Here is a 21114-nt window from a genome sequence, read left to right on the forward strand (position 1 = left end):
AACAAAGAAACAAATTAAATAAACAGTGTTTTCAGGCAGTTCTAAGAGTAGTTTTCAGGTACAGAATTTGAACAAAGTATGTAAAAAATGTAAAATAACCCTGCATAGTCTTCTTCACTGTGTAAATTAAATATAGATGAAAGTTTATTAAAGTTACAAAAGTTAGCTGCTGTCCCTTTAAAGTCAGCAGGAAATCAAAATTGACCATATATACTTTGTTAGTGCATATTACTAGTCTTGTGGTGAACAATTAATTCGTGCAAGTTAATACACAGAAAAAAAATTGTTTGTCGTGGTAATCTTTAATCAAAATCTGAAAAGTTACTTCCGGTCTGGAATGCCTTTCCTTTTGTGATGATGTCAGTTTGACGGCTTGGGTTGAAAATGCTTAAACCACTCCCCTCCAACCGTTAGGCTGCTTTGAGCGAGAGATGGAGCGGTGGAGCGCTAAAGTAAATCCCTGCCCTCTATTCAATATTCCGTTTCACTTGGAAATACATCACAACACTAAAGAAAAGTTGGCTGCAACTTCCGGTTCAAGGGGACTTTAAATGCCAAAGTATACTTCACTTTTTACGTCAAAGCGAGGGTCAGCGTACAGTGCTCGTGACACAAATTTCGCCATCAAAAGATTATGCGCACTGGCGGATTTTTGTAACCGCGCAGGTTTGTATACTGTACGTGCAGGTCTCACATGCGCATTTAATTTTTTTTGCAGTAATTGGTTTATCCACAAGGTGGCAACCGTGCCCTGGGGGCGTCGATTCACAAGGTAGTCGAAGAAAAACTGCACACTTGCAAGCTACAGCGACGATGGAGGCCTACATAGACGAGAGATTGTGCGAAGAGGTTAGAAAGTACCATCATTTGTACAACTTTAGTATGAAAGAATACAAAGATATTTACATGGGTTGTAACTCATGGCAAGAGATTGCTCAAAACTGCTTATGCGTCAATTGCCTGTGTAAGAGTCAAATGAAGTGTACTTTGCAAGGCTATGTGTTCGACTGTGAAAAAAAGACAGAATTAAGACCGAATGCACGGATCTAATATACTGTTACACATGCATTTTATTTCTCAACTGTTTACGTTCACTTAAGAAATAAACAACTATGTTTACTAGGTTATTCGCAAAGACGGGCATTTATACATAATTTTGGGTGAATTTGTCAGTTCAAGCATAAGACGTCGTGGCTTTCTGGGCACGCTTCGGATGTTTGTATGTCCTGTAAATGTCCTGTAATAATATAGGGAATCACTCATTATACATAAATCACGTGACAGTTCAAGTTTTTGCATATGAAGAGTTTGGTTCCAAAACGCAATAATTCCATTTTGATTAATTTGAGTAAAAAGGTGTTTTCTTTACCAAGAAAGTGGCAAGATGAAAACCACTATTTTCTGTTTCAAACTTTCACATAGCATCTTTTGGTTATAAAAACATTAAAAGTTCAAATCTACATTTTGATTTTAAAAAGTTTATTATAAAAACATGTTATTTCCCCCCCCCAAAATGCAATAAATCCATGATACTTTTTTTCAAAATGCAATTAATCCATCAATATAAAAGTTATTTTTCAAATTGAAAATACACAACAAAGTAAGTTGATTCACACATATATGACAGAGTCTAAACTTTGCCAATATTTATCTTATGTACAGACATTTTACTAAAAATACATTCAGTCGTCGCTCCCAAAATGAATTCAACGGGTCATCTTGTTAATGTTATAAATTATTTGTCATTACCGATTAAAGAGTATCTTGCGCCAACGCACTGTTAAATAAACACATTTGCCAAGTACATTGTTATTAAAATCGGCTTTTTAAAAAGCCTTCAATGTTTACAGTGGGTGGAATGGTGCGCTGTGATTGGTTGAGAGAGGATATATCGCGTTTTGGAGAAAAAGGAGAGTGGCGTTTGTCGCATTTTGGAAAGAAAGGGAGGGAACATGACAGAATAACATGACGGATATCGCATTTTGCGCAAAATTAATAAATGACTTTTCAATACTGACCATATACAATACTGATTTTGGCGGAAACTCGATTTTTTTTAAAATGGCATTTATCGCGTTTTGGAACCAAACTCTTCATATACAATTTTGTTTTAATCCAAATGACGCTGAGTGAGCAATCAGCAATAAAAAGCATGCTACAGAAGTGTGCGCATGGTCTCTCTTTTTACCGTCAGTTAACGTTAGTAATATGTGCCTCGTTTTACCTTCTTTGCTACTGATATATCCGACTGAACTACAAACATAGCAGTGATGTCTGTGATAAAGGGATGTGCGCCCGATAATCTTGGGCATCTGTGCCGCTGCGTTTGTGGGTCCTTTGTGATCCAATAATATAGATGACCCGACTACCCAACCTTGTGATCAAGCTAACATCAGAGTATGCTGGATAAAATGAACTTCTGGTGTTGTTCTGTTTATGTTAGATTTACGGAAACAAAACATTCCAAACAGACATGTATCATCATTAGCCAAGACTGTATTAAACTAATGGCATATTGGCTGTATTAAGTACCTTGGGGCAGTAGGATATAAAAAAAGATGAGTGATATCTAACAAATAAGTCCAGTTGCTAAGCAGAAACTGTAGACATTCCTAACTGGCGTGGAATAAGAGAAACTTCATTTTAAAGCTAGATCCAGAAAGTAGCCCTACATACAGAGTTCAGGCTGAACTCAATCTCCAAGAAAAAGCTACATGTACAAGACCACCTTCACATTGTAAGTTTTTGGGATTGACAACCACATTTACTTACAGGTGTGAGTCTTGAAATGTCCTGTTCACACAGCAACTTACAGTAGTGTCTGGAACACTGTCTGCATGAACGTGCAACGAGAGTCAAGCCCGTATTCTCTTACTAGTAACCATAACGACAGTGACCAACATAATATTAAAGATGGCGACGTCCATAAAACTGAAAAGAAAAGTATTATCATTTTTGACATGACAAGAGACTAATTGAACTGGGAGTTCATCCATCAAAACTTCATTAACCAACAGCAGCATGTAAACTCGCACTAGCCAGAGTCTTTAACCATTGCACACGCGTTATGTCCTTTGCGATGTCTCGCACATGACGCGGCATTAGAATTTGGAAAAGAAACAAAACTGGGAGCCGCTCCGGTGAAGAACAGTGACTGGATCTAACAGCTTCAGATGACATACAGCTCATATCTCTGTCACTGCAAGTTACCGAAAGCGAAACCACACACAAAACACCCAAGCAGAGCGGCTCTCTCACACTGTATGACGGTTCACACAGCACAAATATTCCGAGAATGCGGTTGTGAGTCCTGAAAATGTACAGGTGTGAGTTCGGAATATTCCGAGAATGCGGTTGTGAGTCCTGAAAATGTACAGGTGTTAGTTCGGTTATAGAATGCGGTTGTCACTCCCACTGTGTGGACGTGGCTCAAGTTAAGTGCTGGTTGTTTCGTAGTTAAGAAACTGGGTTGATATTGATAAAACAAATTTTGCAGGATCCTTGAGACCTACAATTTGGGGCTCAAGGTTCATGCGTGTCCTATGTGCACTCACATCATATGCACTTTACAGTTCCTCCTGAACCAAAACAACAAGCTTATGCTGCATTCACTACTGTAATTTGTAAGAGATGAAAATCTGACGTTATACTTGCAGCGGTTAGGTGGTACAGATCAGAGCTCTTTAAGCTGTTCTTAAAGTCTTTATGTTCATTATTATTGTAATGCATTGAGACATGAGGTAGTTTAACGCAGTCTCTCGTGATGCTTTTGTTTGCTCCTTGCTGTATGCTTTCAAGTGTTTTGGAGGAGGCGTGGCTTTGGAGATGCTCTGAAGGGAGGGTGGGATCTTATGTTACCTTGCTATTGCTAGCCTCTCCAAAATGTATCCAGTTTATCAACAATGCATAATCAAGTTATCATTTCAATGCGTAAAAAAAGTTTGCAAAGATGTGTAAATCAAGAAAATAAATTTTATACACAATTTAATAATATGAATATAATAGATTTAACGCACCTTTGAACATTACAGAGAAACGGTGCTTTAATGGGAGCAACACTTCATGTAGGCTAATTCTATTATGTGACACCACATTTATTTGCCTTAAAACGCTTTTTCTCGACAAAAACTGTTTCCAAACTAATTTTGCGACATAGAATTTATGTGCTAAAGTTAAACTGAAAAAGATTGTCTCAACACTTGAGAAATTGTCGATAAATGGCATTTCCATCAGCTATATCGGTAACCATTTTGAAGCGCTAAACCTTTTCGCAAAAAATCCTTGGATAGAAACCTGGCTATTGCCAGCTAACAGTCATCATTTATTTAGGTGCCATTTTAAAAGCTCGTTCTGTTGACCTGGGCTAGTGTTCAGGTCAAAGGAACCTTTAAAGCCACAAGTGAAGTTATCAGTCAGAGTGTTTGACCACCAATGAGATCAAACAAAATATGAAAGTGCATAGCTGATCAACTTCCTTCCTTTTTTGACTGTGAGCCCTTTGTAACTTAGCTTTTCACAGCAGTCAATCAATGAAGCACTTTCACATGACAAAAAAACAAACAAAAAAACAAACAAAGAAATGCTCAATTAAAAAAAAAAAGTTTGTATTTTTTCACATCTAATGAAAAAATAGGTTTAGTTTGGCCACTTACTACACAAAGTTTTTGTCTATATCTGTCTCAGATCAAGTGGGGACTCCATACTCCTTCCTTTCCCAATGTTGTTGTTCATTTGGAGTTAATATTTACAGTCAAATGCAAAATGCATCCTACTTCCAAACAAAGATAAAACGTAGGAGTTGGAGATGTTACATGTCCACGCAGCAACAGCAGTGTGCTCTCCACGTGGGTTTGCCTTGCATCCTGTGGCCATGGAAACGTGAGTCTGTGGGGATTTGCTATACAGCTACTGTGTGTTGCATGAGTCACCAACAAGAACAAGGAAACTGTAGAGAAAAGACCACTAGCACATAGTGTCAGAATGCTGCATCCAAATCACTCATGAAAACATGTTTAATCACTTTAATCAGGAAAATCATGCCATTTACAAAGACCTGTCATATAGGCCCAGCCCTTGACTTATTAATGGCTTACTGCAATAAATGGTCTGTACTTCAGTCAGATCAGAGATCAGACTACAGAGTGCCGCACAGTCGGCATCTACAGTGACACCTATCCCAGTATCTGGAGAAGAGATCAACCAGACTGGGCCATCTGTACTGGAGTCTGTGTGTTTACTCTGTCCAACAGCACACACAAACAATGTGCTCCACACACAGAGAAAGATTTACACAACAGGTGTTGAGGCAGATAGAGGAGGAGCTGCTGGAAGGGTCAGATCCATGGAAGCATTCATATTGTGACAAGTAAACAGTAATCATGAGGATGTGCTTGGGGGTGAAGCACATGCTGTCTTGAATGTACAGTAACTGCAACTGTTCAGAACTCTAGATGGCCCAAGCATCAAACTTGGTTATATCAAAAGATGCAGATAAAAATTAAGGATGCACCAACAATTTTTGAAAAAAAAAAGAAAAAAAAGAAAAAAAAAAAAAAGAAAAAAAAGAAAAACAGGGACCGGATTCAAGGATTCAACCTTCTTAAGAGGTTGAGAAATTTCTTATGATAAATTCCTAGAAGTCCATAAGAATGTAATTCTATGGGTTTAATTGTTGAAAAGTTCTTAAGATTTTTTTTTTTTAAAGAAAATAACAGGCTTCAATGTTATCTGATTGTATGACAATTCTATGTTGGGGGAGGGGGCGGCTATTTTTATAGGTTATATTGGGCTATAATTTGAGGCATTAGGGATCCGCTACCAATATGCTGTATACAAGGGTTCCCAACCACATTCCTGGAGGCCCCCCAACACTGCACATTTTGCATGTCTCTCTAATCAAACACACCTGATTCAAGTCATCAGCTCATTAGTAGAGTCTCCAAGACCTGAAATGGGTGTGTCAGACAAAGGAGACATGCAAAATGTGCAGTGTTGGGGTGCCTCCAGGAACATGGTTGGGAACCACTGCTATATACTGACCACACATTTTACAAAATATGTGTCATAACAGGGGCTCAGCTAGAATATTTTAAACTTACATGTTAAAAGATTAATGCAATGTATTTTAAATTATATTAATCTCCTGTCTCAAGGTGGAACAGTCTGTTGAATTCATTTGCACTCCATCTTTCTTTTTTCTCTTGAGTGAATGCGTACTGCACCTGTATGTGTGCACGCACTGCTAGAGTGAATGAGTCCTGTGTCTGGGTACACTCACATGTGCTGAATGCTGCCAAAAATAGTCATAATTATAAAATTAAAAGTCCCTGTTTGACTTGTTTTTATAGAGTTGCTACTGAATTTCGAATACATTAAAAACTCATGTCATGCATAATCATGACCCATCATTGTTTACATTATCATTCAATGATGTCATTTCAGAGTATTCTTGCATATCCCTAGCAATACTTAATATCTGAAAGCACAAATGCATTAAACATATTACCATTGGTGATTAAAGACAAGCTAAGAAGTTATTTATGATGATCATTTAGAACGTTCTTTTCAGAAATTCAAGGGAACATAACTTTATTCCTAAGTTAGAATATAAGAAAAAATAGAAGTTAAAAAATAAGTTTATTCTTATGTTTTGTGAATCTAGCCCCAGAAACCAGTACTTTAACATCAATGACAAAAAGCAATCTGCTTAAAATGATTCAGGTTTAATTGGATCTAATAAAAACATATATGACAACAGAAATTACTGAAGAAAAATGAGATTTAAAATGTAAAATTCAAGCCGGTTTCGCCAGGAAAATCCAAAGGATGTGACGTTACGTGCATTCCCAAGAACCTCTCTTATGTTCAATGACACATGAAATGAATGCTTATACAATATTCAGGATAATGTGACAGCTCGTGGTACCATCCCAGAGAGGCACAAAATCACTCTCCAGAACATTTTCGTTCACTGTTCCTTGCTGGTGGAATGATCTCCCTGCCTTCATATGGAACGCAGAATCCATGACAATATTCAAAAGACAGCTGAAAACTCATCTCTTCCGTGAGCACTTAACCTCATGTTAAAAAAAAAAAAAACTAAAAAAAAAATTCTATGCTTTCACTTTCCTTTAATCCCACCCAATTCTAGCTTATGCTACTCTAATCAACATCTGAAACTTTGTATTAGGAGCACTTCTTGTGTTTATTTGCCTCTTTATGATGAACACTTGCTGTATTCCTCAGTTGTAATTCGCTTTGGATGAAAGCCTCACATAGACAAATCTATATAGTCTATAGTCTCAAATATACTTTAATCAAATGGTCATAAAAGTGTATGGTCATGCCAGTGAATTGTAGAGCTTGTGCAAACATATCCACACTATGATCAGATGCTTTCTTAACTGCCGTTTTCTCACCACTGCCATTTTGTTGTGTTTATTTTGTTCTTGAGAGGGAAGTGCACTGCACATATTTACATATACATGTAAATGTCGCTCTCAGCAGCATGGATGGCATCTGGATGTTCGTTAACAGTATTGCTGCAAAAGGTATTTTCTCTTCATTATCAACGCAAAGAACAAAAAAGGACTTCGCCTTGAAGTATAACGGGGCACTGAATCACATTTAGTCTCTTGTAGTACGTTACGTGTCTGTGCATGAGTGCAAGCACAAGCAAAATAATGTTCCTGGCTGCAGTTCACTTATTGACCACTGTGTTGCTAATAACAAGGGTTTCTAAATTCTAAATACAGCCCCTTTAATATATGAAAGAATATTTTTTTTTAAAAAAATTCTGGAACGTATCATGTTCATAAAGTTTGTCTCCTTTGGTTCAAGTCACAAGAGTTCATTGTAACAACTGAAACAGCCACAGAGTATGAACAGGAACAAGTACACACAAATGCAGGGTCTGTGTTTAAAAGCCTGGAAAACACAAGCAAAGCAGTAAAGCATTAGGTCTACAGGCTGTCAATGATTATAGGGTGTGTTTCCTGGTCGGAGGTGAACACAGGGAAGCTGAGCTTGAGCTGTGTGACCTGTGGTAAACACAGTGGCTATGCTGCACTGGATGACGACTGGTGCCGCCCATGTTTACCCAGAAAGACAGGTGACTGGCTCATGTTTCTGGTGCAACTCTGTGACAGCGACATTAAAACAGATGCTTATCAAAATGCACACCGTCACCAGGTCTACTTACTTTCTACATTCAATAGTGAAGACAGAAATGCAGATCAGAGAGAGAGAGTCTCAGAGAGGGTGAGGGGCTCCAAGCGTTAATCCTCCTCCGGAATAAAACTCCCTAAGAGGGGCGGGGACAGGATGTGTGAGCCAGCTGCTCCCAAGCTCAGACAAAAGGACGCAGGGTAACATTTCAGGCAGGTTTAAGTAGAGGCTCCTCAGTCTGCAGTCCGGTCCAAATCAAGAGCATAATCTCATGAAACAAGTGACTGGGAGAGTGTGAGAAGATGACAAGAGCCGAGAAGTGCGCTTTGTTTCTTGTGGAACTGGCAGCCGCTGCAAGATTTCAGTGCCAGCGTGTTAAATCATAACAGTCCTATTCCTGCTCTTAATTAGCAGCTTAACCAGTGTTTCCTCTCTTCAGCAAGGATTAATTTTACACATGGGCATCAGTGCACCTGCTGCCGCTCTATGCGCTGTTATAAAGCGTTCAATTTTTTACATCACAAAAAAACGAAGATAAATCATATTAGAACTTTTGCATGTTTAATGTATAAAATTACATCCTATGCAATGCCACTGAAAACCAAAGTGACATTTTAGAAAGGGGGGAGGGGGTTAACTAACTGCATAAGTGTGGACACCACTGAACTAACACTTAGTTGAAGCAGCACACTTAGATTTTATTACAGCACTTGGTGTGCTTGGATTTGCACATCTTAAAGGCAGGGTAGGTAAGAAATTTTGTTCCAAATTTGTTTAAACTTTCTATATATATACATGCATAATTAAAATGTAAGAACTCTGATAAAAAGAGTATAAAAATCGAGTGACTCTAGACCGTTTAATCTGTATTAAACACAGCTCATTATTTCCATCCGGGACGAAACATAGGATTGGCTTAGGCGGCTGTCACTCTCTCGCAACCATGGCAACCACCCTTTTGCCACACATGACCTGCCCACTTGCGCGCGCACGTTTGATTTGGGGAATCCAAGAGGCACGGATCCTAGGAATACCAAAACAATGGCAGAGAAACAGCAAGCTAAATTCACAGTATCGGCCTATGCAGTTAGTGAAGGCAAACCAGGCAAAAAAAGGAAGACAGTAACAGTACAAGAAAAGGCAATGAACAAAAAGTCTTTGGATAAACAAAGAAATAAAACGCGAGTTAATATCGGCGTGGCTTTCCAGCGATGGCGAGAACTGAGGGAACTCAAGGGGCTGAAAAGTGACTCCTTGATGGCTTTATTTCTGCTGGACAGGTAAATCTTTCTTTTTGTATTTTGATCATACATATTTTTTTGTTTATTTTTTCATGAAGCATGTGTCATTAGCACACGTAGCTGCGTAATATAGCTAACATAACATTACTTAGCGAGCCGTAGTAGAGACGATAAATAATGATAGCTATAGTGTTGAATTGTGCATAATTTTACCCTCTGTCTAAGTCTTTTACCATGTTCACCTGCAAGTTTACCTGCACGTTTTTTTCGCCTTTGTTTTGTTTTTATATTCTCTACCTATGTTTACTGATGTCTTTATCTTGTATCTGTGTGTGTCGTACACACTTTGTTGTATGTGTGTGTTATTATTTTGTGTCTGCAATGCAGTTGTGAGTTGATATTTGAGTGTATGTTACTCTGTTGATCTGTAGAACAACGTATATGTTATGAATCTTACACGAAATTCATCTTCATCACAGTGTAAATGATGGTAATGGAAAAACGTGTATCATGCAACCTGTTTTTAGCTTTGCCTTATAGATAACTAGCTCGTTAGCGAATCAAAAAATATATATTTTAAACTTTACCAATATCAATATGCTAGCTTGATAGTGAGTACTAAAATACATCTTGTTTGTTTATCTTCATAATTTTAAAGTTATTTTTATTACATGTGATTCTGACATGATGTCACTACATGCACTGTGCTCCTTCCTCTCCGCTTGCCTCAGGTAAATAATGCGTCTTCCAGCTCAGTGGTCGGAGTCACACGTTCATGCGTTTTGGGGGCGTGGCTTTGGAAGGAGCCCAGAAGGGAGGGGGTGGAGTGAATGGAAATAATGAGCTGTCTTTAAAACAGTCGTGAGAGGTCTACAGACACTCGATTTTTATACTTTCTTTTTCAGAGTACTTACATTTTAATTATGTATTGATATATAAATAAAGTTTAAACAAATTTTGAAAAAAAGTTTTTTATACATTTTTTTGCCTACCCTGCCTTTAACTTGGGAATATTTTCCCACTCTTATTTGCAAAAACATTCCAGATCTGTTAAATTGTGAGATCATCTCCTGTGCAGAGTTTCTATAGGATTCAGGTCTGGGCTCTGGCAGTGCCATTCCAAAACATGAATCTTTTTGTTAAAGCCATTCTTTTGTTGATTCATATGTGTGTTTTGGATCATTGTCATGCTGAAAGGTGAAAGTTCTCTTTATTTTCAGCTTCCAAACTCCACTGGCAGTTGGAGCTATTCAAGATTCCCTCCACCTTCACTAAAGCCCCAGTTCTACATGAAGAAAAGCAGCCCCAAAGCATCATGCTGCCATCACCATGCTTCACCGTTGATATGGTGTTTTTTACTGATGAAAACTAATAATCTTTACCAATGTTGTGGTTAAACAATGTCCAAAAAAGACAACAACAAAAAAAAAAAAACCCATTAAATGTGGTGTTAAAATTAAAGTCGCAGAGAATTCTGAAGAGAGAAAGAGAACAGACTGAGTGAAAGAGGATCAGCACAGTGTGATCTCAAAGTCCTCTGCAGTCTGAGCACCACAAGAAAAGAGGCGAGAGGGAGGAGAGCGATGGGGGGGATGAGGGTAGGTTTACTGCAGCACACACAATGGCAGCTGTGATTTATGTGGACTGCTGGCCCAGTTCTGTGGGCCGTAGGGGGAAGCCCTCACTTACTAACACCTCATGTGCTGGCTCACAAGACAAAGGCAGAAAGTCAAGACAATGACCAGACTAAATGAGCTCTGGCCAAGAGAGTGAGGTGCATACAGTGAAACTAACAACTGACTCGTTCTCAGATTCACTTATAATCAAGTTATGGATCCCTCAATGTTGGTCTTTGTTCAGTGCAATTTTATGTTTCCTAAAACTAAAATCAGGTTAAGGGGCGCATAGTATCTTGATATAATCTAAAAGAAGCTCTTAAACCACTAGCGAGCTACTCCTTTCAGCGCTCCCAATTAGGGATGTGCACGGGTACTCAAGTACTCAGACATGACAGTGATGATTGAACATGAAAACGATGATCGCCGTGACTTTAAAACAAGTTTGTTTTTTTTTCTGATTGGTTATTACGGCATTTTGGTCGGTACCTGAGGTCTGATTGTTTAGCGTTGTGACAGCATGTCGTCGACTGGCGAAATAAAGTAAAGCTATGAATTTGAAAGCGTGCAGTGATGCCTGGAATCACTTTGATCATGAAATACAGTTAAGTGCACAGAGGTGCAGTGCCAATCTGCCATAAACATAACATTATAATAAGAACACTATTGTACTAGAATATTGTAAATTCTTTGTTCTTTAGTAGTCCATGTTTCAGCGTTGCACAGGAAGAGCGCATCCATGACGTAAATTACACATTCAGACAAGCACGGTGAAGTTCAAGTGCGCATTTATGTCCTTTTGTGCAAATGTGAGTTGTAATATTACTTTTATGTTGTATATATCCAATTCATCCACATAGGATGCATTTGCTTGAGTTTATTAACCTGCTTAACCTTCAGTTTTCCGGTATTTATTCGCTTTACAGTATCAGCTCAAATGCAATGCCAGATATTACGGAATATGATTGGGTTATTTGAGAGTCACATTGCTTTTATGTTTCTTTTTCAAAAACATTGATGATATTATTAATAATAATTCGGCAGTGTTATTTTTTTCATTGTCATTTTTTCAACAGTAGGCTTTGAAAATGCTCAGGGATGTCTGGAATCACTTTATAAAGTTGTGCAGAGCCCATCTGCCATATACATACATAATGACTTATATGGTACTTTGTGCCATATAACAATGACTGAGAACACATTAGAATACTGTGAATTCTTTGTGACATAGCTGCCTGTGTTTCAGTGCGTTGTTGTGCGAAGAGCGCATCCACAATGGGAGTACAATATTTTTGGCTGTAACACACAACTTGGTTCAAGTTCACTTGCATTTGCATTCTTTTGTTCAGATGCAAGTTGTAATGTTACGTTATGTTGTAAATCTAGGATATCTGATTAATCTTACAGCATGTGCATGTCAGACTTCAGTTTACTGGTGTTCATTCACTCTTCAGCTTCACCTCATGCAGCTATTCCTTTGATGCATTGATGCATTATTGATAATCTAGCAGTGTTATTTTTCTAGTCATACTTTCATATTTTAATATATTTTTATTTGTCAACATTAATTTTCATAACGGTGTTTTAATTAAAATATTTTCATTATTGCCATGACGGACAAGGTCAATTTTGTAATATAGAATGTTACCAAATTGTATGATTGTATTGTATGAGTCCATTCAAAAGTTTCAGGTCAGAACGATTTTTTTTAAAGGTGCCATAGAATGCTTTTTCACAAGATTTAAGTCTAAGGTGTCCCCTGATAGTATTTATTTGGATGTTTACATTTGATTCTGAATGAGTTTGAGGCTATGCTCCATGGCTAAAGCTCACATTACACACTGTTGGAGAGATTTAAAAAGAATGAAGTTGTGTTTATGAATTATACAGATTGCAAGTGTTTAAAAATGAAAATAACAATGCCTCTTGTCTCGTGAATACAGTAAGAAACGATGGTAACTTTAACCACATTTAACAGTACATTAGCAACATGCTAAGGAAACATTTAGAAAGACAATTTACAAATATCACTAAAAACATTATGATATCATGGATCATGTCAGTTATTATTGCTCCATCTGCCATTTTGTCCTTGCTTGCTTACCTAGTCTGATGATTCAGCTGTGCACAGATCCTGACGTTAATACTGGCTGCCCTTGTCTAAAGCCTTGAACATGGGCTGGCATATGCAAATATTGGGGGCGTACATATTAATGATCCCGACTGTTGCGTCACAGTCTGTGTTATGTTGAGATTTGCCTGTTCTTCTGAGGTCTTTTAAACAAATGAGATTTACATAAGAAGGAGGAAACAACAGTGTTTGAGACTCACTGCATGTCATTTCCATGTACTGAACTCTTGTTATTCAACTATGCCAAGATAAATTCAATTTTCAATTCTATGGCACCTTTAAAGGTTTTTTTAAAAAAAAAAGCTTTTATTCAGCAAGGAAGCATTACATTTATCAAAAGTGACAGTAAAGATTATATTGTTACTATAGATTTTTAATAATAAATGCTGTTCTTTTTAAACTTTATTCAGAGTCCTAAAAAAACATTTACACAAAAATATTAAGCAGCACAACTGATTTCAACATTGATAATAATAAAAAATGTTTCTTGAGCAGCAAATCAGCATATTAGAATGATTTCTGAAGGATCATGTGACACTGAAGACTGGAGTAATGATGCTGAAAATTCAGCTATGCCATCACAGGAATACATTTTAAAATATATCAAATTAGAAAAACGTTATTTTAAATTGTATTATTTCACAATATTACCTCCTTACTGTATTTTTTGATCACATAAATGCAGTCTTTGGTGAGCATAAGAGGCTCATTCAAAAAAAAAAAAAAAAAAAAAAAAAATCTTACCAACCCCAAACTATTGAATATTAGTGTATGAACTTTAAAAGACCCAGTTACAAGTCAAAAGCACTATACTAAAGCTCACTGAGAATCATGAAGCAGCCAAGGGCAGGTCACAAGCTGGATTTGTTACTGAAAACATTACTGCCTATTTTCAAGATGCTTTCGTAATCCTGTTGGCTAACATATCTCAAATAGTTTTGCAGTATGTGGTATGAGGTAAGCTGGCCAAATAAGAGTGTAGGGCTTACAGTTTGGCCCGATAAGCCAATTAAGCAAATTAGTGAGTAATGAAAGATTATTTTAACACCCTACCTGCTGCAGTTACAGCACAGCAAAACGGCGATGTGTAATAAACTGTGCTTATCTTTCAGGTATAACTGTGATACCAAGAAACTACAAAATGTCCTTGAGAGCTTTAAGAAATGCTTCAACATAAGAAAACATTAGCATCACCCTTTGGATGCTGTATTTCATGGAAGACTGCACACTCGACTCCAGCATAAACACAGGCCTGGACGGCAGACAGAAGGTAGTTCATTTCACTTCTCTACAGATCTCATCCATCCAGCGAGCACTGACTGTACGCTCGGAGTAGGACAGCTGCAGACCCCCGAGGGACATGCTTAGTAGGACGATACAGCTCGTGTAGCAGAGAGGAAGGGGACAAGGGGTTAAACATGTTTTTTTACAGATGAATGAAAGCCGTAATCGGGCCCAGGGCAGCCACACAAAGGAGGGAAACTGGGTTGGGGTACAGTAATGACAAAATGAGCTGTTCACTACTGCAGAAATCTATGAAAAATACCATCATATGCTCAGATGGTCTAACACAAACAATGCACCAAAGATGCCATTAGTCTGGACAATAAACTTGTTTTGACTAAAGAAAGGTTTTAAATATAGTACATCTTAAATTGTGCTCAAAACTGAGTGGATTTCAGATTTCACCTAGAGGTGCACTTGTGTCCCCAAGTAAAATTAACTTTTAGGGGCATGGGTGAGATGCAACAAAAAGATTTAAAAAAAAAAAAAAAAAAAGCACAGACAGAATGCTAGAATGCATCTTGTAACTTTCTCTTTTGACTTGAATTGAAAGCACCAATCACTGTGTGAAACATAAAAGTGTCCAAGATTATTAGGGAGTTTTTCTTATGATATTAAATTTCATGTATTTTGAACAGGTGTCAGATGACACTAGCGCTGGTGAGACCAAATAATTGTTCACACTAATTTTCACTTGCAAATATGAGTGAAATTCTTACACTGCAGAGCCCTAAAAATATCTACTCAAGAAGACAGATCACAGTGAAATCTAACACAGACCTTGCAACTGCTGCTGTGCTAATTTAAAGGTGTTGACATTTTCGTGCACAACTGGTGAGAAGCCAAAATCTTCCTTATATCTGAATGCCACTAAGATATATTTGCCTTTTATTTCCACAACAAGAAAATGACAGAAAAGTCATAACTGGAAAAGTTCAGCAACAAACTTTCAAGAGCACAGCAGCTGGAAGACGGTTGTATAAATAAGTGTCAAAATAGCCCCCCAAAAATGTGTTCAAAATATTTGGTCACACTTTATTTTAAACTGTTCTTGATACATGTTACATGTACTTCTTATAGTAGTAACAGTTAATTGTGTAATTTATGCAACTAACTTTAACTTTTTCCCCTCTTTTAAAGCAATCAGAGTCACTCAATAAGAAAAACATGGTCATGCAATTTTGCATATAATCTCTCTCTTTGAACTGCATGAATCAAGACTGATGCATGAGGATGTCATTTCAAGTATCATTTCACACCCTTTCAATGCACAAACGTTCACAGGTAAGAGAGGAACACCTGCTGGACAGGCTCCTATAAATGAACATTAGATGTGTAGAGCAGGGCAGGGAGGAGCCCCACATAGATTAAACCTGTTCTGCAAACAACAGCACAAATCTGCCAGGACAGACAGGCCATTATATTATACCAACTCCTTGAAACTCAGACACATACTTGAGCTGGAAAAACGACTTTCTTGTTTCAACGAATATTACATGCAATAGGTAAAATATGTTATTTGTTTTCCTTGTTTAGCTTTACTTCTATGTCTAGAGTTCAATACATTGTTTCCTGTTGATGGTGGCAGCAAAATGACTTTGTTGTAGCAAATGGTCTGACATCATGTTATCAATAAGCTGTACTGGTTGACCGAACCTTGACCTAAAAGCAAATAACAACATATAGCTAGTATTTTGCTCATTCGAAACTCGCAACTCCAGCTCCATACTAAACATTTCCTTCTCTTTCTTCAGTCGTCATACGAGTCGCGGCTGATAAAGGAGGACAATGCAGACAGAGCTGTAATAATAAGCCTGGACATTTAATATGTGCAGCTGGGTGAGAGACGTCAGATTAGCTGAAAGAGCCTACTATGCAACTCGTCACAAGATCTTCCACAACTGTCAAAGCCAATGTTTATCCCTTCCCAAACCCTTCGGGAAAAACGTAAAGACTTCACATTTCCGAAAGCTTCCCCAGGAACCTCACGGACGTATGTGTGTGTGATCCACTTGTTAATGATTAAACTGTGCTGACATACAGCTAAAGCCATTTCTGTGCATTGTGAATGTGGATGAGGGCGTTCTGGGTTAATCCAGTTAGCGCTCGACATCTCCGAAGTGAGGAATTTACTGTGACAAGCGGATGCTCAACTGTCACACAATAGGAGGGAAACAGTGAGGATTAGGGATTGCGTAATGACTAAACACGGTGGAGGCTTCATGCTGATGTTTTCGGAGGGTGTGATGGGGAATTCCTCGACTGCTGCCTGCTTTGGCCTACAGTTTTATCAGTGACAATACTTGAGCTTCAGCAACATGTTTTCCCATGTAAACCAACTCCAGGAAAAGGCTGCAAGGCACTTTGTGAGCCACCCAGGTGCGCATATTAAAATGTGAGCTGGCAGAACACTTGATCCGAAGTCATTTGCTGCACATAACCCTCATGGTTTTGTCTGAGGTAATTTCCCACACTTCCTCCTGCTTTGTGCCTTGAATTAAACTCAAACGTTTCTATTTTTGGACTTGCTATAAAAGACGCTTCTCTGAACTATACATATCCTAGCATTAAGGTGAACATAAGCCATCGGGTTGGGGCATTCGAAGACCTGTAGCGAACAAGAGCAACTAAACCTCCATCTGTTCAGCCTAAAATACTGTGCCAGCCGTATACAGACAGCCTCAAACATACTAAAACACTTGAAATCAGCTCACACCCAATAATGGCAGAGGGTCATGGCCTCAGAAGCATTAACATGAATCATGGTACAGCGCTAATCCTAAATCCTTGCCAATGACCGTGTATACTATTAGCTAAACATGCGGACATCATCCATGCTGAAGAAAAACAGGAAAGACATCTGACGTTATACTGAAGAAGTATCACAAGCAGGAAAGAATGCAGCAGAGAGTTCAGAATGAGTCTGGGGGAGAAGGAGCTGTAAGCAGCTTAAATCTCAGCACATGGCGGAGTGGCGACACACGGAGTCGCCATATGGCCTTCTCAGGAGAACAGGCTCAGGCCTGCTGAGACCATCCATCTAAGTGTTACAGTAAACGTGTAACGGAGCACTATTCAGATTAAAAGGGCACTGCTGAGCAACCTGGAACTTATTAATGAATTAAAAACAAAATATATTTATAAAAAAATAAAATAAAAAAATAAAAAAAAAAAAAAACAACCTTTAAATGATACAAGTGAATTCAGTGGTCACAACATTATAATGTACATGGATTCATACAGGAAAAATGGATTCATTTTGAGACTTGCAGATAAATAATTTAATAACAATGGTAAAAATTAACTTGAAGTTAGCATTAGATGACAGGAAAAATAATCTAAAAAAGGTAAAAAAAAAAAAAAAGCATGTTTTCTATTTTAAAATGTAATTTATTCCTGTGAAGGCAAAGAAATCAGAAATCATTCTAATATGCTGGTTTGCTGCTCAAGAAACAAATTAGAAATTATTATTAGAAACATTTATTATTATTAAATAATTATTTGAAACATTATCATTGCTGAAAACAGTTATTTTTGTAAAAACAGTAAGATTTTTTTCAGGATTCTTTGATGAAATAAAAAGTGCAAACAAACAAAGAGCATTTATTTGAAATAGTAAAATTTATATTGTTACAAAATATTGTCACTTTTGAAATATTTAACGCATCCTTGCTGAACAGACGTATTAATTTCTTTAAAAAAATCTTACTGAGTTTTTGAACGGTAATGTATAGCTGCCCAATATTTATCTATTATCTAGGCTACTGATAGCAATAAATTAAAAGTTTTCCGTTTTCAAATATTGTGAACTGAGTAAATATAATTTAAAAGTGTAACTGTGCAATATTAAGTGTCCCAATCAAGTGTTCAAATGTGCTCATTTAAACGTAGCAAATTATGTGTGCAACTAATAGTATCATTAAAATTATATTTCAAATACATCAGCATTAGGCATATCGGACATCGGCCACTCTACTCCCTTCAAAAACATTCATATCGGCCTGACTGAATTTTCATTTCTCTTTCACTCTCTCTCTCTGCCACAGGGCCAAGGGGAAGCCATATGCCAACTGTCTGCACACATATACACAGACCTTCAAGCTAAGGGCCTGACCTGTCCGCTCAGATCATGGTCAAAGCATCCTGTGCCATTCTATCGGACCCTGTTAGCAATGCTGACTGTAGACTGGCTATCACAGCTTGAGCCTTTTGCCAATGAGGCTATGCCAACAGTCGTGGCATTATACAGCCTACATAAGAGCTTTGAAATGACAGGGCGGGAGTTGTAAACAGCTTACAGTAGTTTTTAAATGTTGAATTAAGCATGTTTGCTTGTTTAGCAGTGTACTTTGGGGATCGCTAGCTCTGGCAACACACCAACAGTCTCTTGTGACTTCTATGGAGCGGATGTAAATGCCCAAGGTTAAAAAAAAACAACCACTTGTGTTTACTGTATATTGACACTACTGGACTTGATTCGCAGCCAATTCAGCAGAATCTCTCACACGCACATTAACAAAACACAGAGGAAATCCAAATTAAAAGGACAAAGCGAACCGCTTTTAGCGCAGTTAGTGAGACAGATGTGTAACAAGCTAAAGTGTTCCCAAAGGAGGTTAGACTGTCAAATTTAGACAGCAGCCAAGAGATAAATGATTTCTTCAGTTTTTTAAAGTATGGGATGGATAGCGCACATGCTTGCAAGAAATAGCTTACAAAATCAGCAAACAAGAAATCAAAAAAGGGTGCAAACAATGATCTTTCTCCATTTGTATATGGATACATGCTACATGAGACTTATTTCACCATTACAAATTAATTCCCACAACTTTTGACCAATGAACTGCCATTACTCTTCCAATTACTTCTCTAATACTGAACACACTGCAGGCAATATCATTGTTTTTTTCCATGCACTCATCAAGTTTGACATTGAGCTATTTTGCTTCAATAACATGTCTTTTTTGAGACTACTAAAAAGAAAACATCTAAAACACACATAAAAGTGTTCATTTTATTACATTTGAGACTGTCTTGCCTTAAATCACTTTATAAAGATCGCACCCACAAAGACAAACTTCTAGTCCATGAAATGAAATATAAATAAGAAAGCATCACGTTTATTAAAACCCCCTTATATTTTCAAGCTTTCTATGACTGTGGAACCCTTGAAAAGAGAGCCGAGGTATAACCAGCCACATCCATGTGTGTCAACAACAAAGCTACAAGCCTATGCATAATTTATAGTTGAGGTTGGCAAGTAGAGAGACATGCACGAAGGCTCAAACGTGATGGGTCATCATGGCGGTGTCTTACCTTAGGCAGCTCTCTCAGCTGGTTGGCGTCCAGGAGCAGCTCCTCCAGACTGCGGTTGTAGCGGTAGATCTCATCGGGCACCGCAGTGAGCGAGCAATGCCGCTTGTCCACAGACTCAACGTGACGGTTGCACCGCCACAGCGGGATACACTTCAGCATGTCCCGGGCGCACTCAGCCCCTCCGCATCGGGGACTCGCTTAAGCAGCCAAATGATGGGGATACAGGCTGGTGCAGCAGTGTCTCTCTCTCCCTGGACTTTATCCGCCACAAACAGTCAAATAAAAGCCCCTGTGAGAATGATTTTCCTGCAAATGTCCACTGACTCCAATGATGGTAGGGGACATCCAGAGGATCAGTCCAGTCAGAGTAAACGAGAGCTCTCCATTCAGTATCTCCTCATACACAAGACGAGTTACTCAGCAAATTCACAGTTTGGTTCAACATAAGCCGAGTGAAATCAAATACACACTCACATTTTATGTGTTGTACACAGTTTTGCAGCATAAACAGCACCTCGCCGACTTAAACGAGATTATGTCGCACGGAATAAGTGACTCCACTTAGCCGTTAACATGTAGAAGACGCGGGTTTTAAAAACGCCAAACTCGCTGGTTAATGTCACGCGTCCTTTTATCAAACATGGTTTGTCTTGTAATAAAAAAAGAGATCTAATAATCAAACTACATCATGCCCGTGAGGCTGCTGTACACACGACGACATGCTACAGCTAACTGATTAGCCAGCAGCAGAACGCTATACCGCTACAAAATACACCAGCCAGCCTCTAAACAAAGACAAAACAACTCCAAACTACTTACAGACGTGTGTCTCTGAGATATGTGAGATGTAAGAGGGACTGTTATGATGAGATCACACACACAGCAGCAACAGGCTAAGAGCAGCAGGCCGGTCTGTGTGTGTGTATATGTATGTGGGGGGCTGGGCTGATCTCCCCGCTCCAGAGACACTCCACCGGCTTTGTGCTCCTCTACTGCCCGTCCTGGTATCGAGTCCAGACTGATCCGTCACAAACCTCTCTATCCTCCTCATATAGATGGTTAGCTTTAGGACGCGCACGACGCTCCTCCTGGGCTCTATCTTCCGGGGAATTTCCTGCTCTTGTAGGCGAGTGTGTGGAGGTACTGAGTTAAGTAAGGCTTCAGTAGCTGATACATTCCCAGCTCCGCCTCACTGTTGTGAGACTCTCTGAGAGCCTCTCGCACGCAACTCCAACGGCACACGGCGTCACTCTTGCTCCTGCGAATGGCGACCTCTAGGAGTCTGGAGGAAGAGAGGGAGCGCTGGAGTGAAGCTAATGCTCGTGCGCCACCCTGCGGAAAGGTTCTGGTGCAGCGACGC

At 38.6% G+C, this 21114-nt stretch overlaps 1 protein-coding gene across 22 annotated transcripts in view; it reads right to left on the reverse strand.

Annotated features, from left to right (window-relative positions):
- Positions 1-21114, reverse strand: part of scrib (scribble planar cell polarity protein) — a 107578-nt gene extending 86464 nt beyond the window's left edge. For 9 of the 22 annotated variants that reach the window (XM_048184754.1, XM_048184759.1, XM_048184760.1 and 6 more), the window contains exon 1: positions 19755-21113. In XM_048184754.1, coding sequence (XP_048040711.1) covers positions 19755-19913 — 159 coding nt within the window. In that variant the 5' untranslated portion in view covers positions 19914-21113. Of the gene's footprint in view, positions 1-19754 lie in introns of all 22 variants that reach the window. The other 13 variants (XM_048184751.1, XM_048184758.1, XM_048184752.1 and 10 more) reach the window with 5 other exon arrangements.

The sequence above is a fragment of the Megalobrama amblycephala genome, linkage group LG3, assembly GCF_018812025.1.
Source record: "Megalobrama amblycephala isolate DHTTF-2021 linkage group LG3, ASM1881202v1, whole genome shotgun sequence".
Classification (NCBI taxonomy): domain Eukaryota; kingdom Metazoa; phylum Chordata; class Actinopteri; order Cypriniformes; family Xenocyprididae; genus Megalobrama; species Megalobrama amblycephala.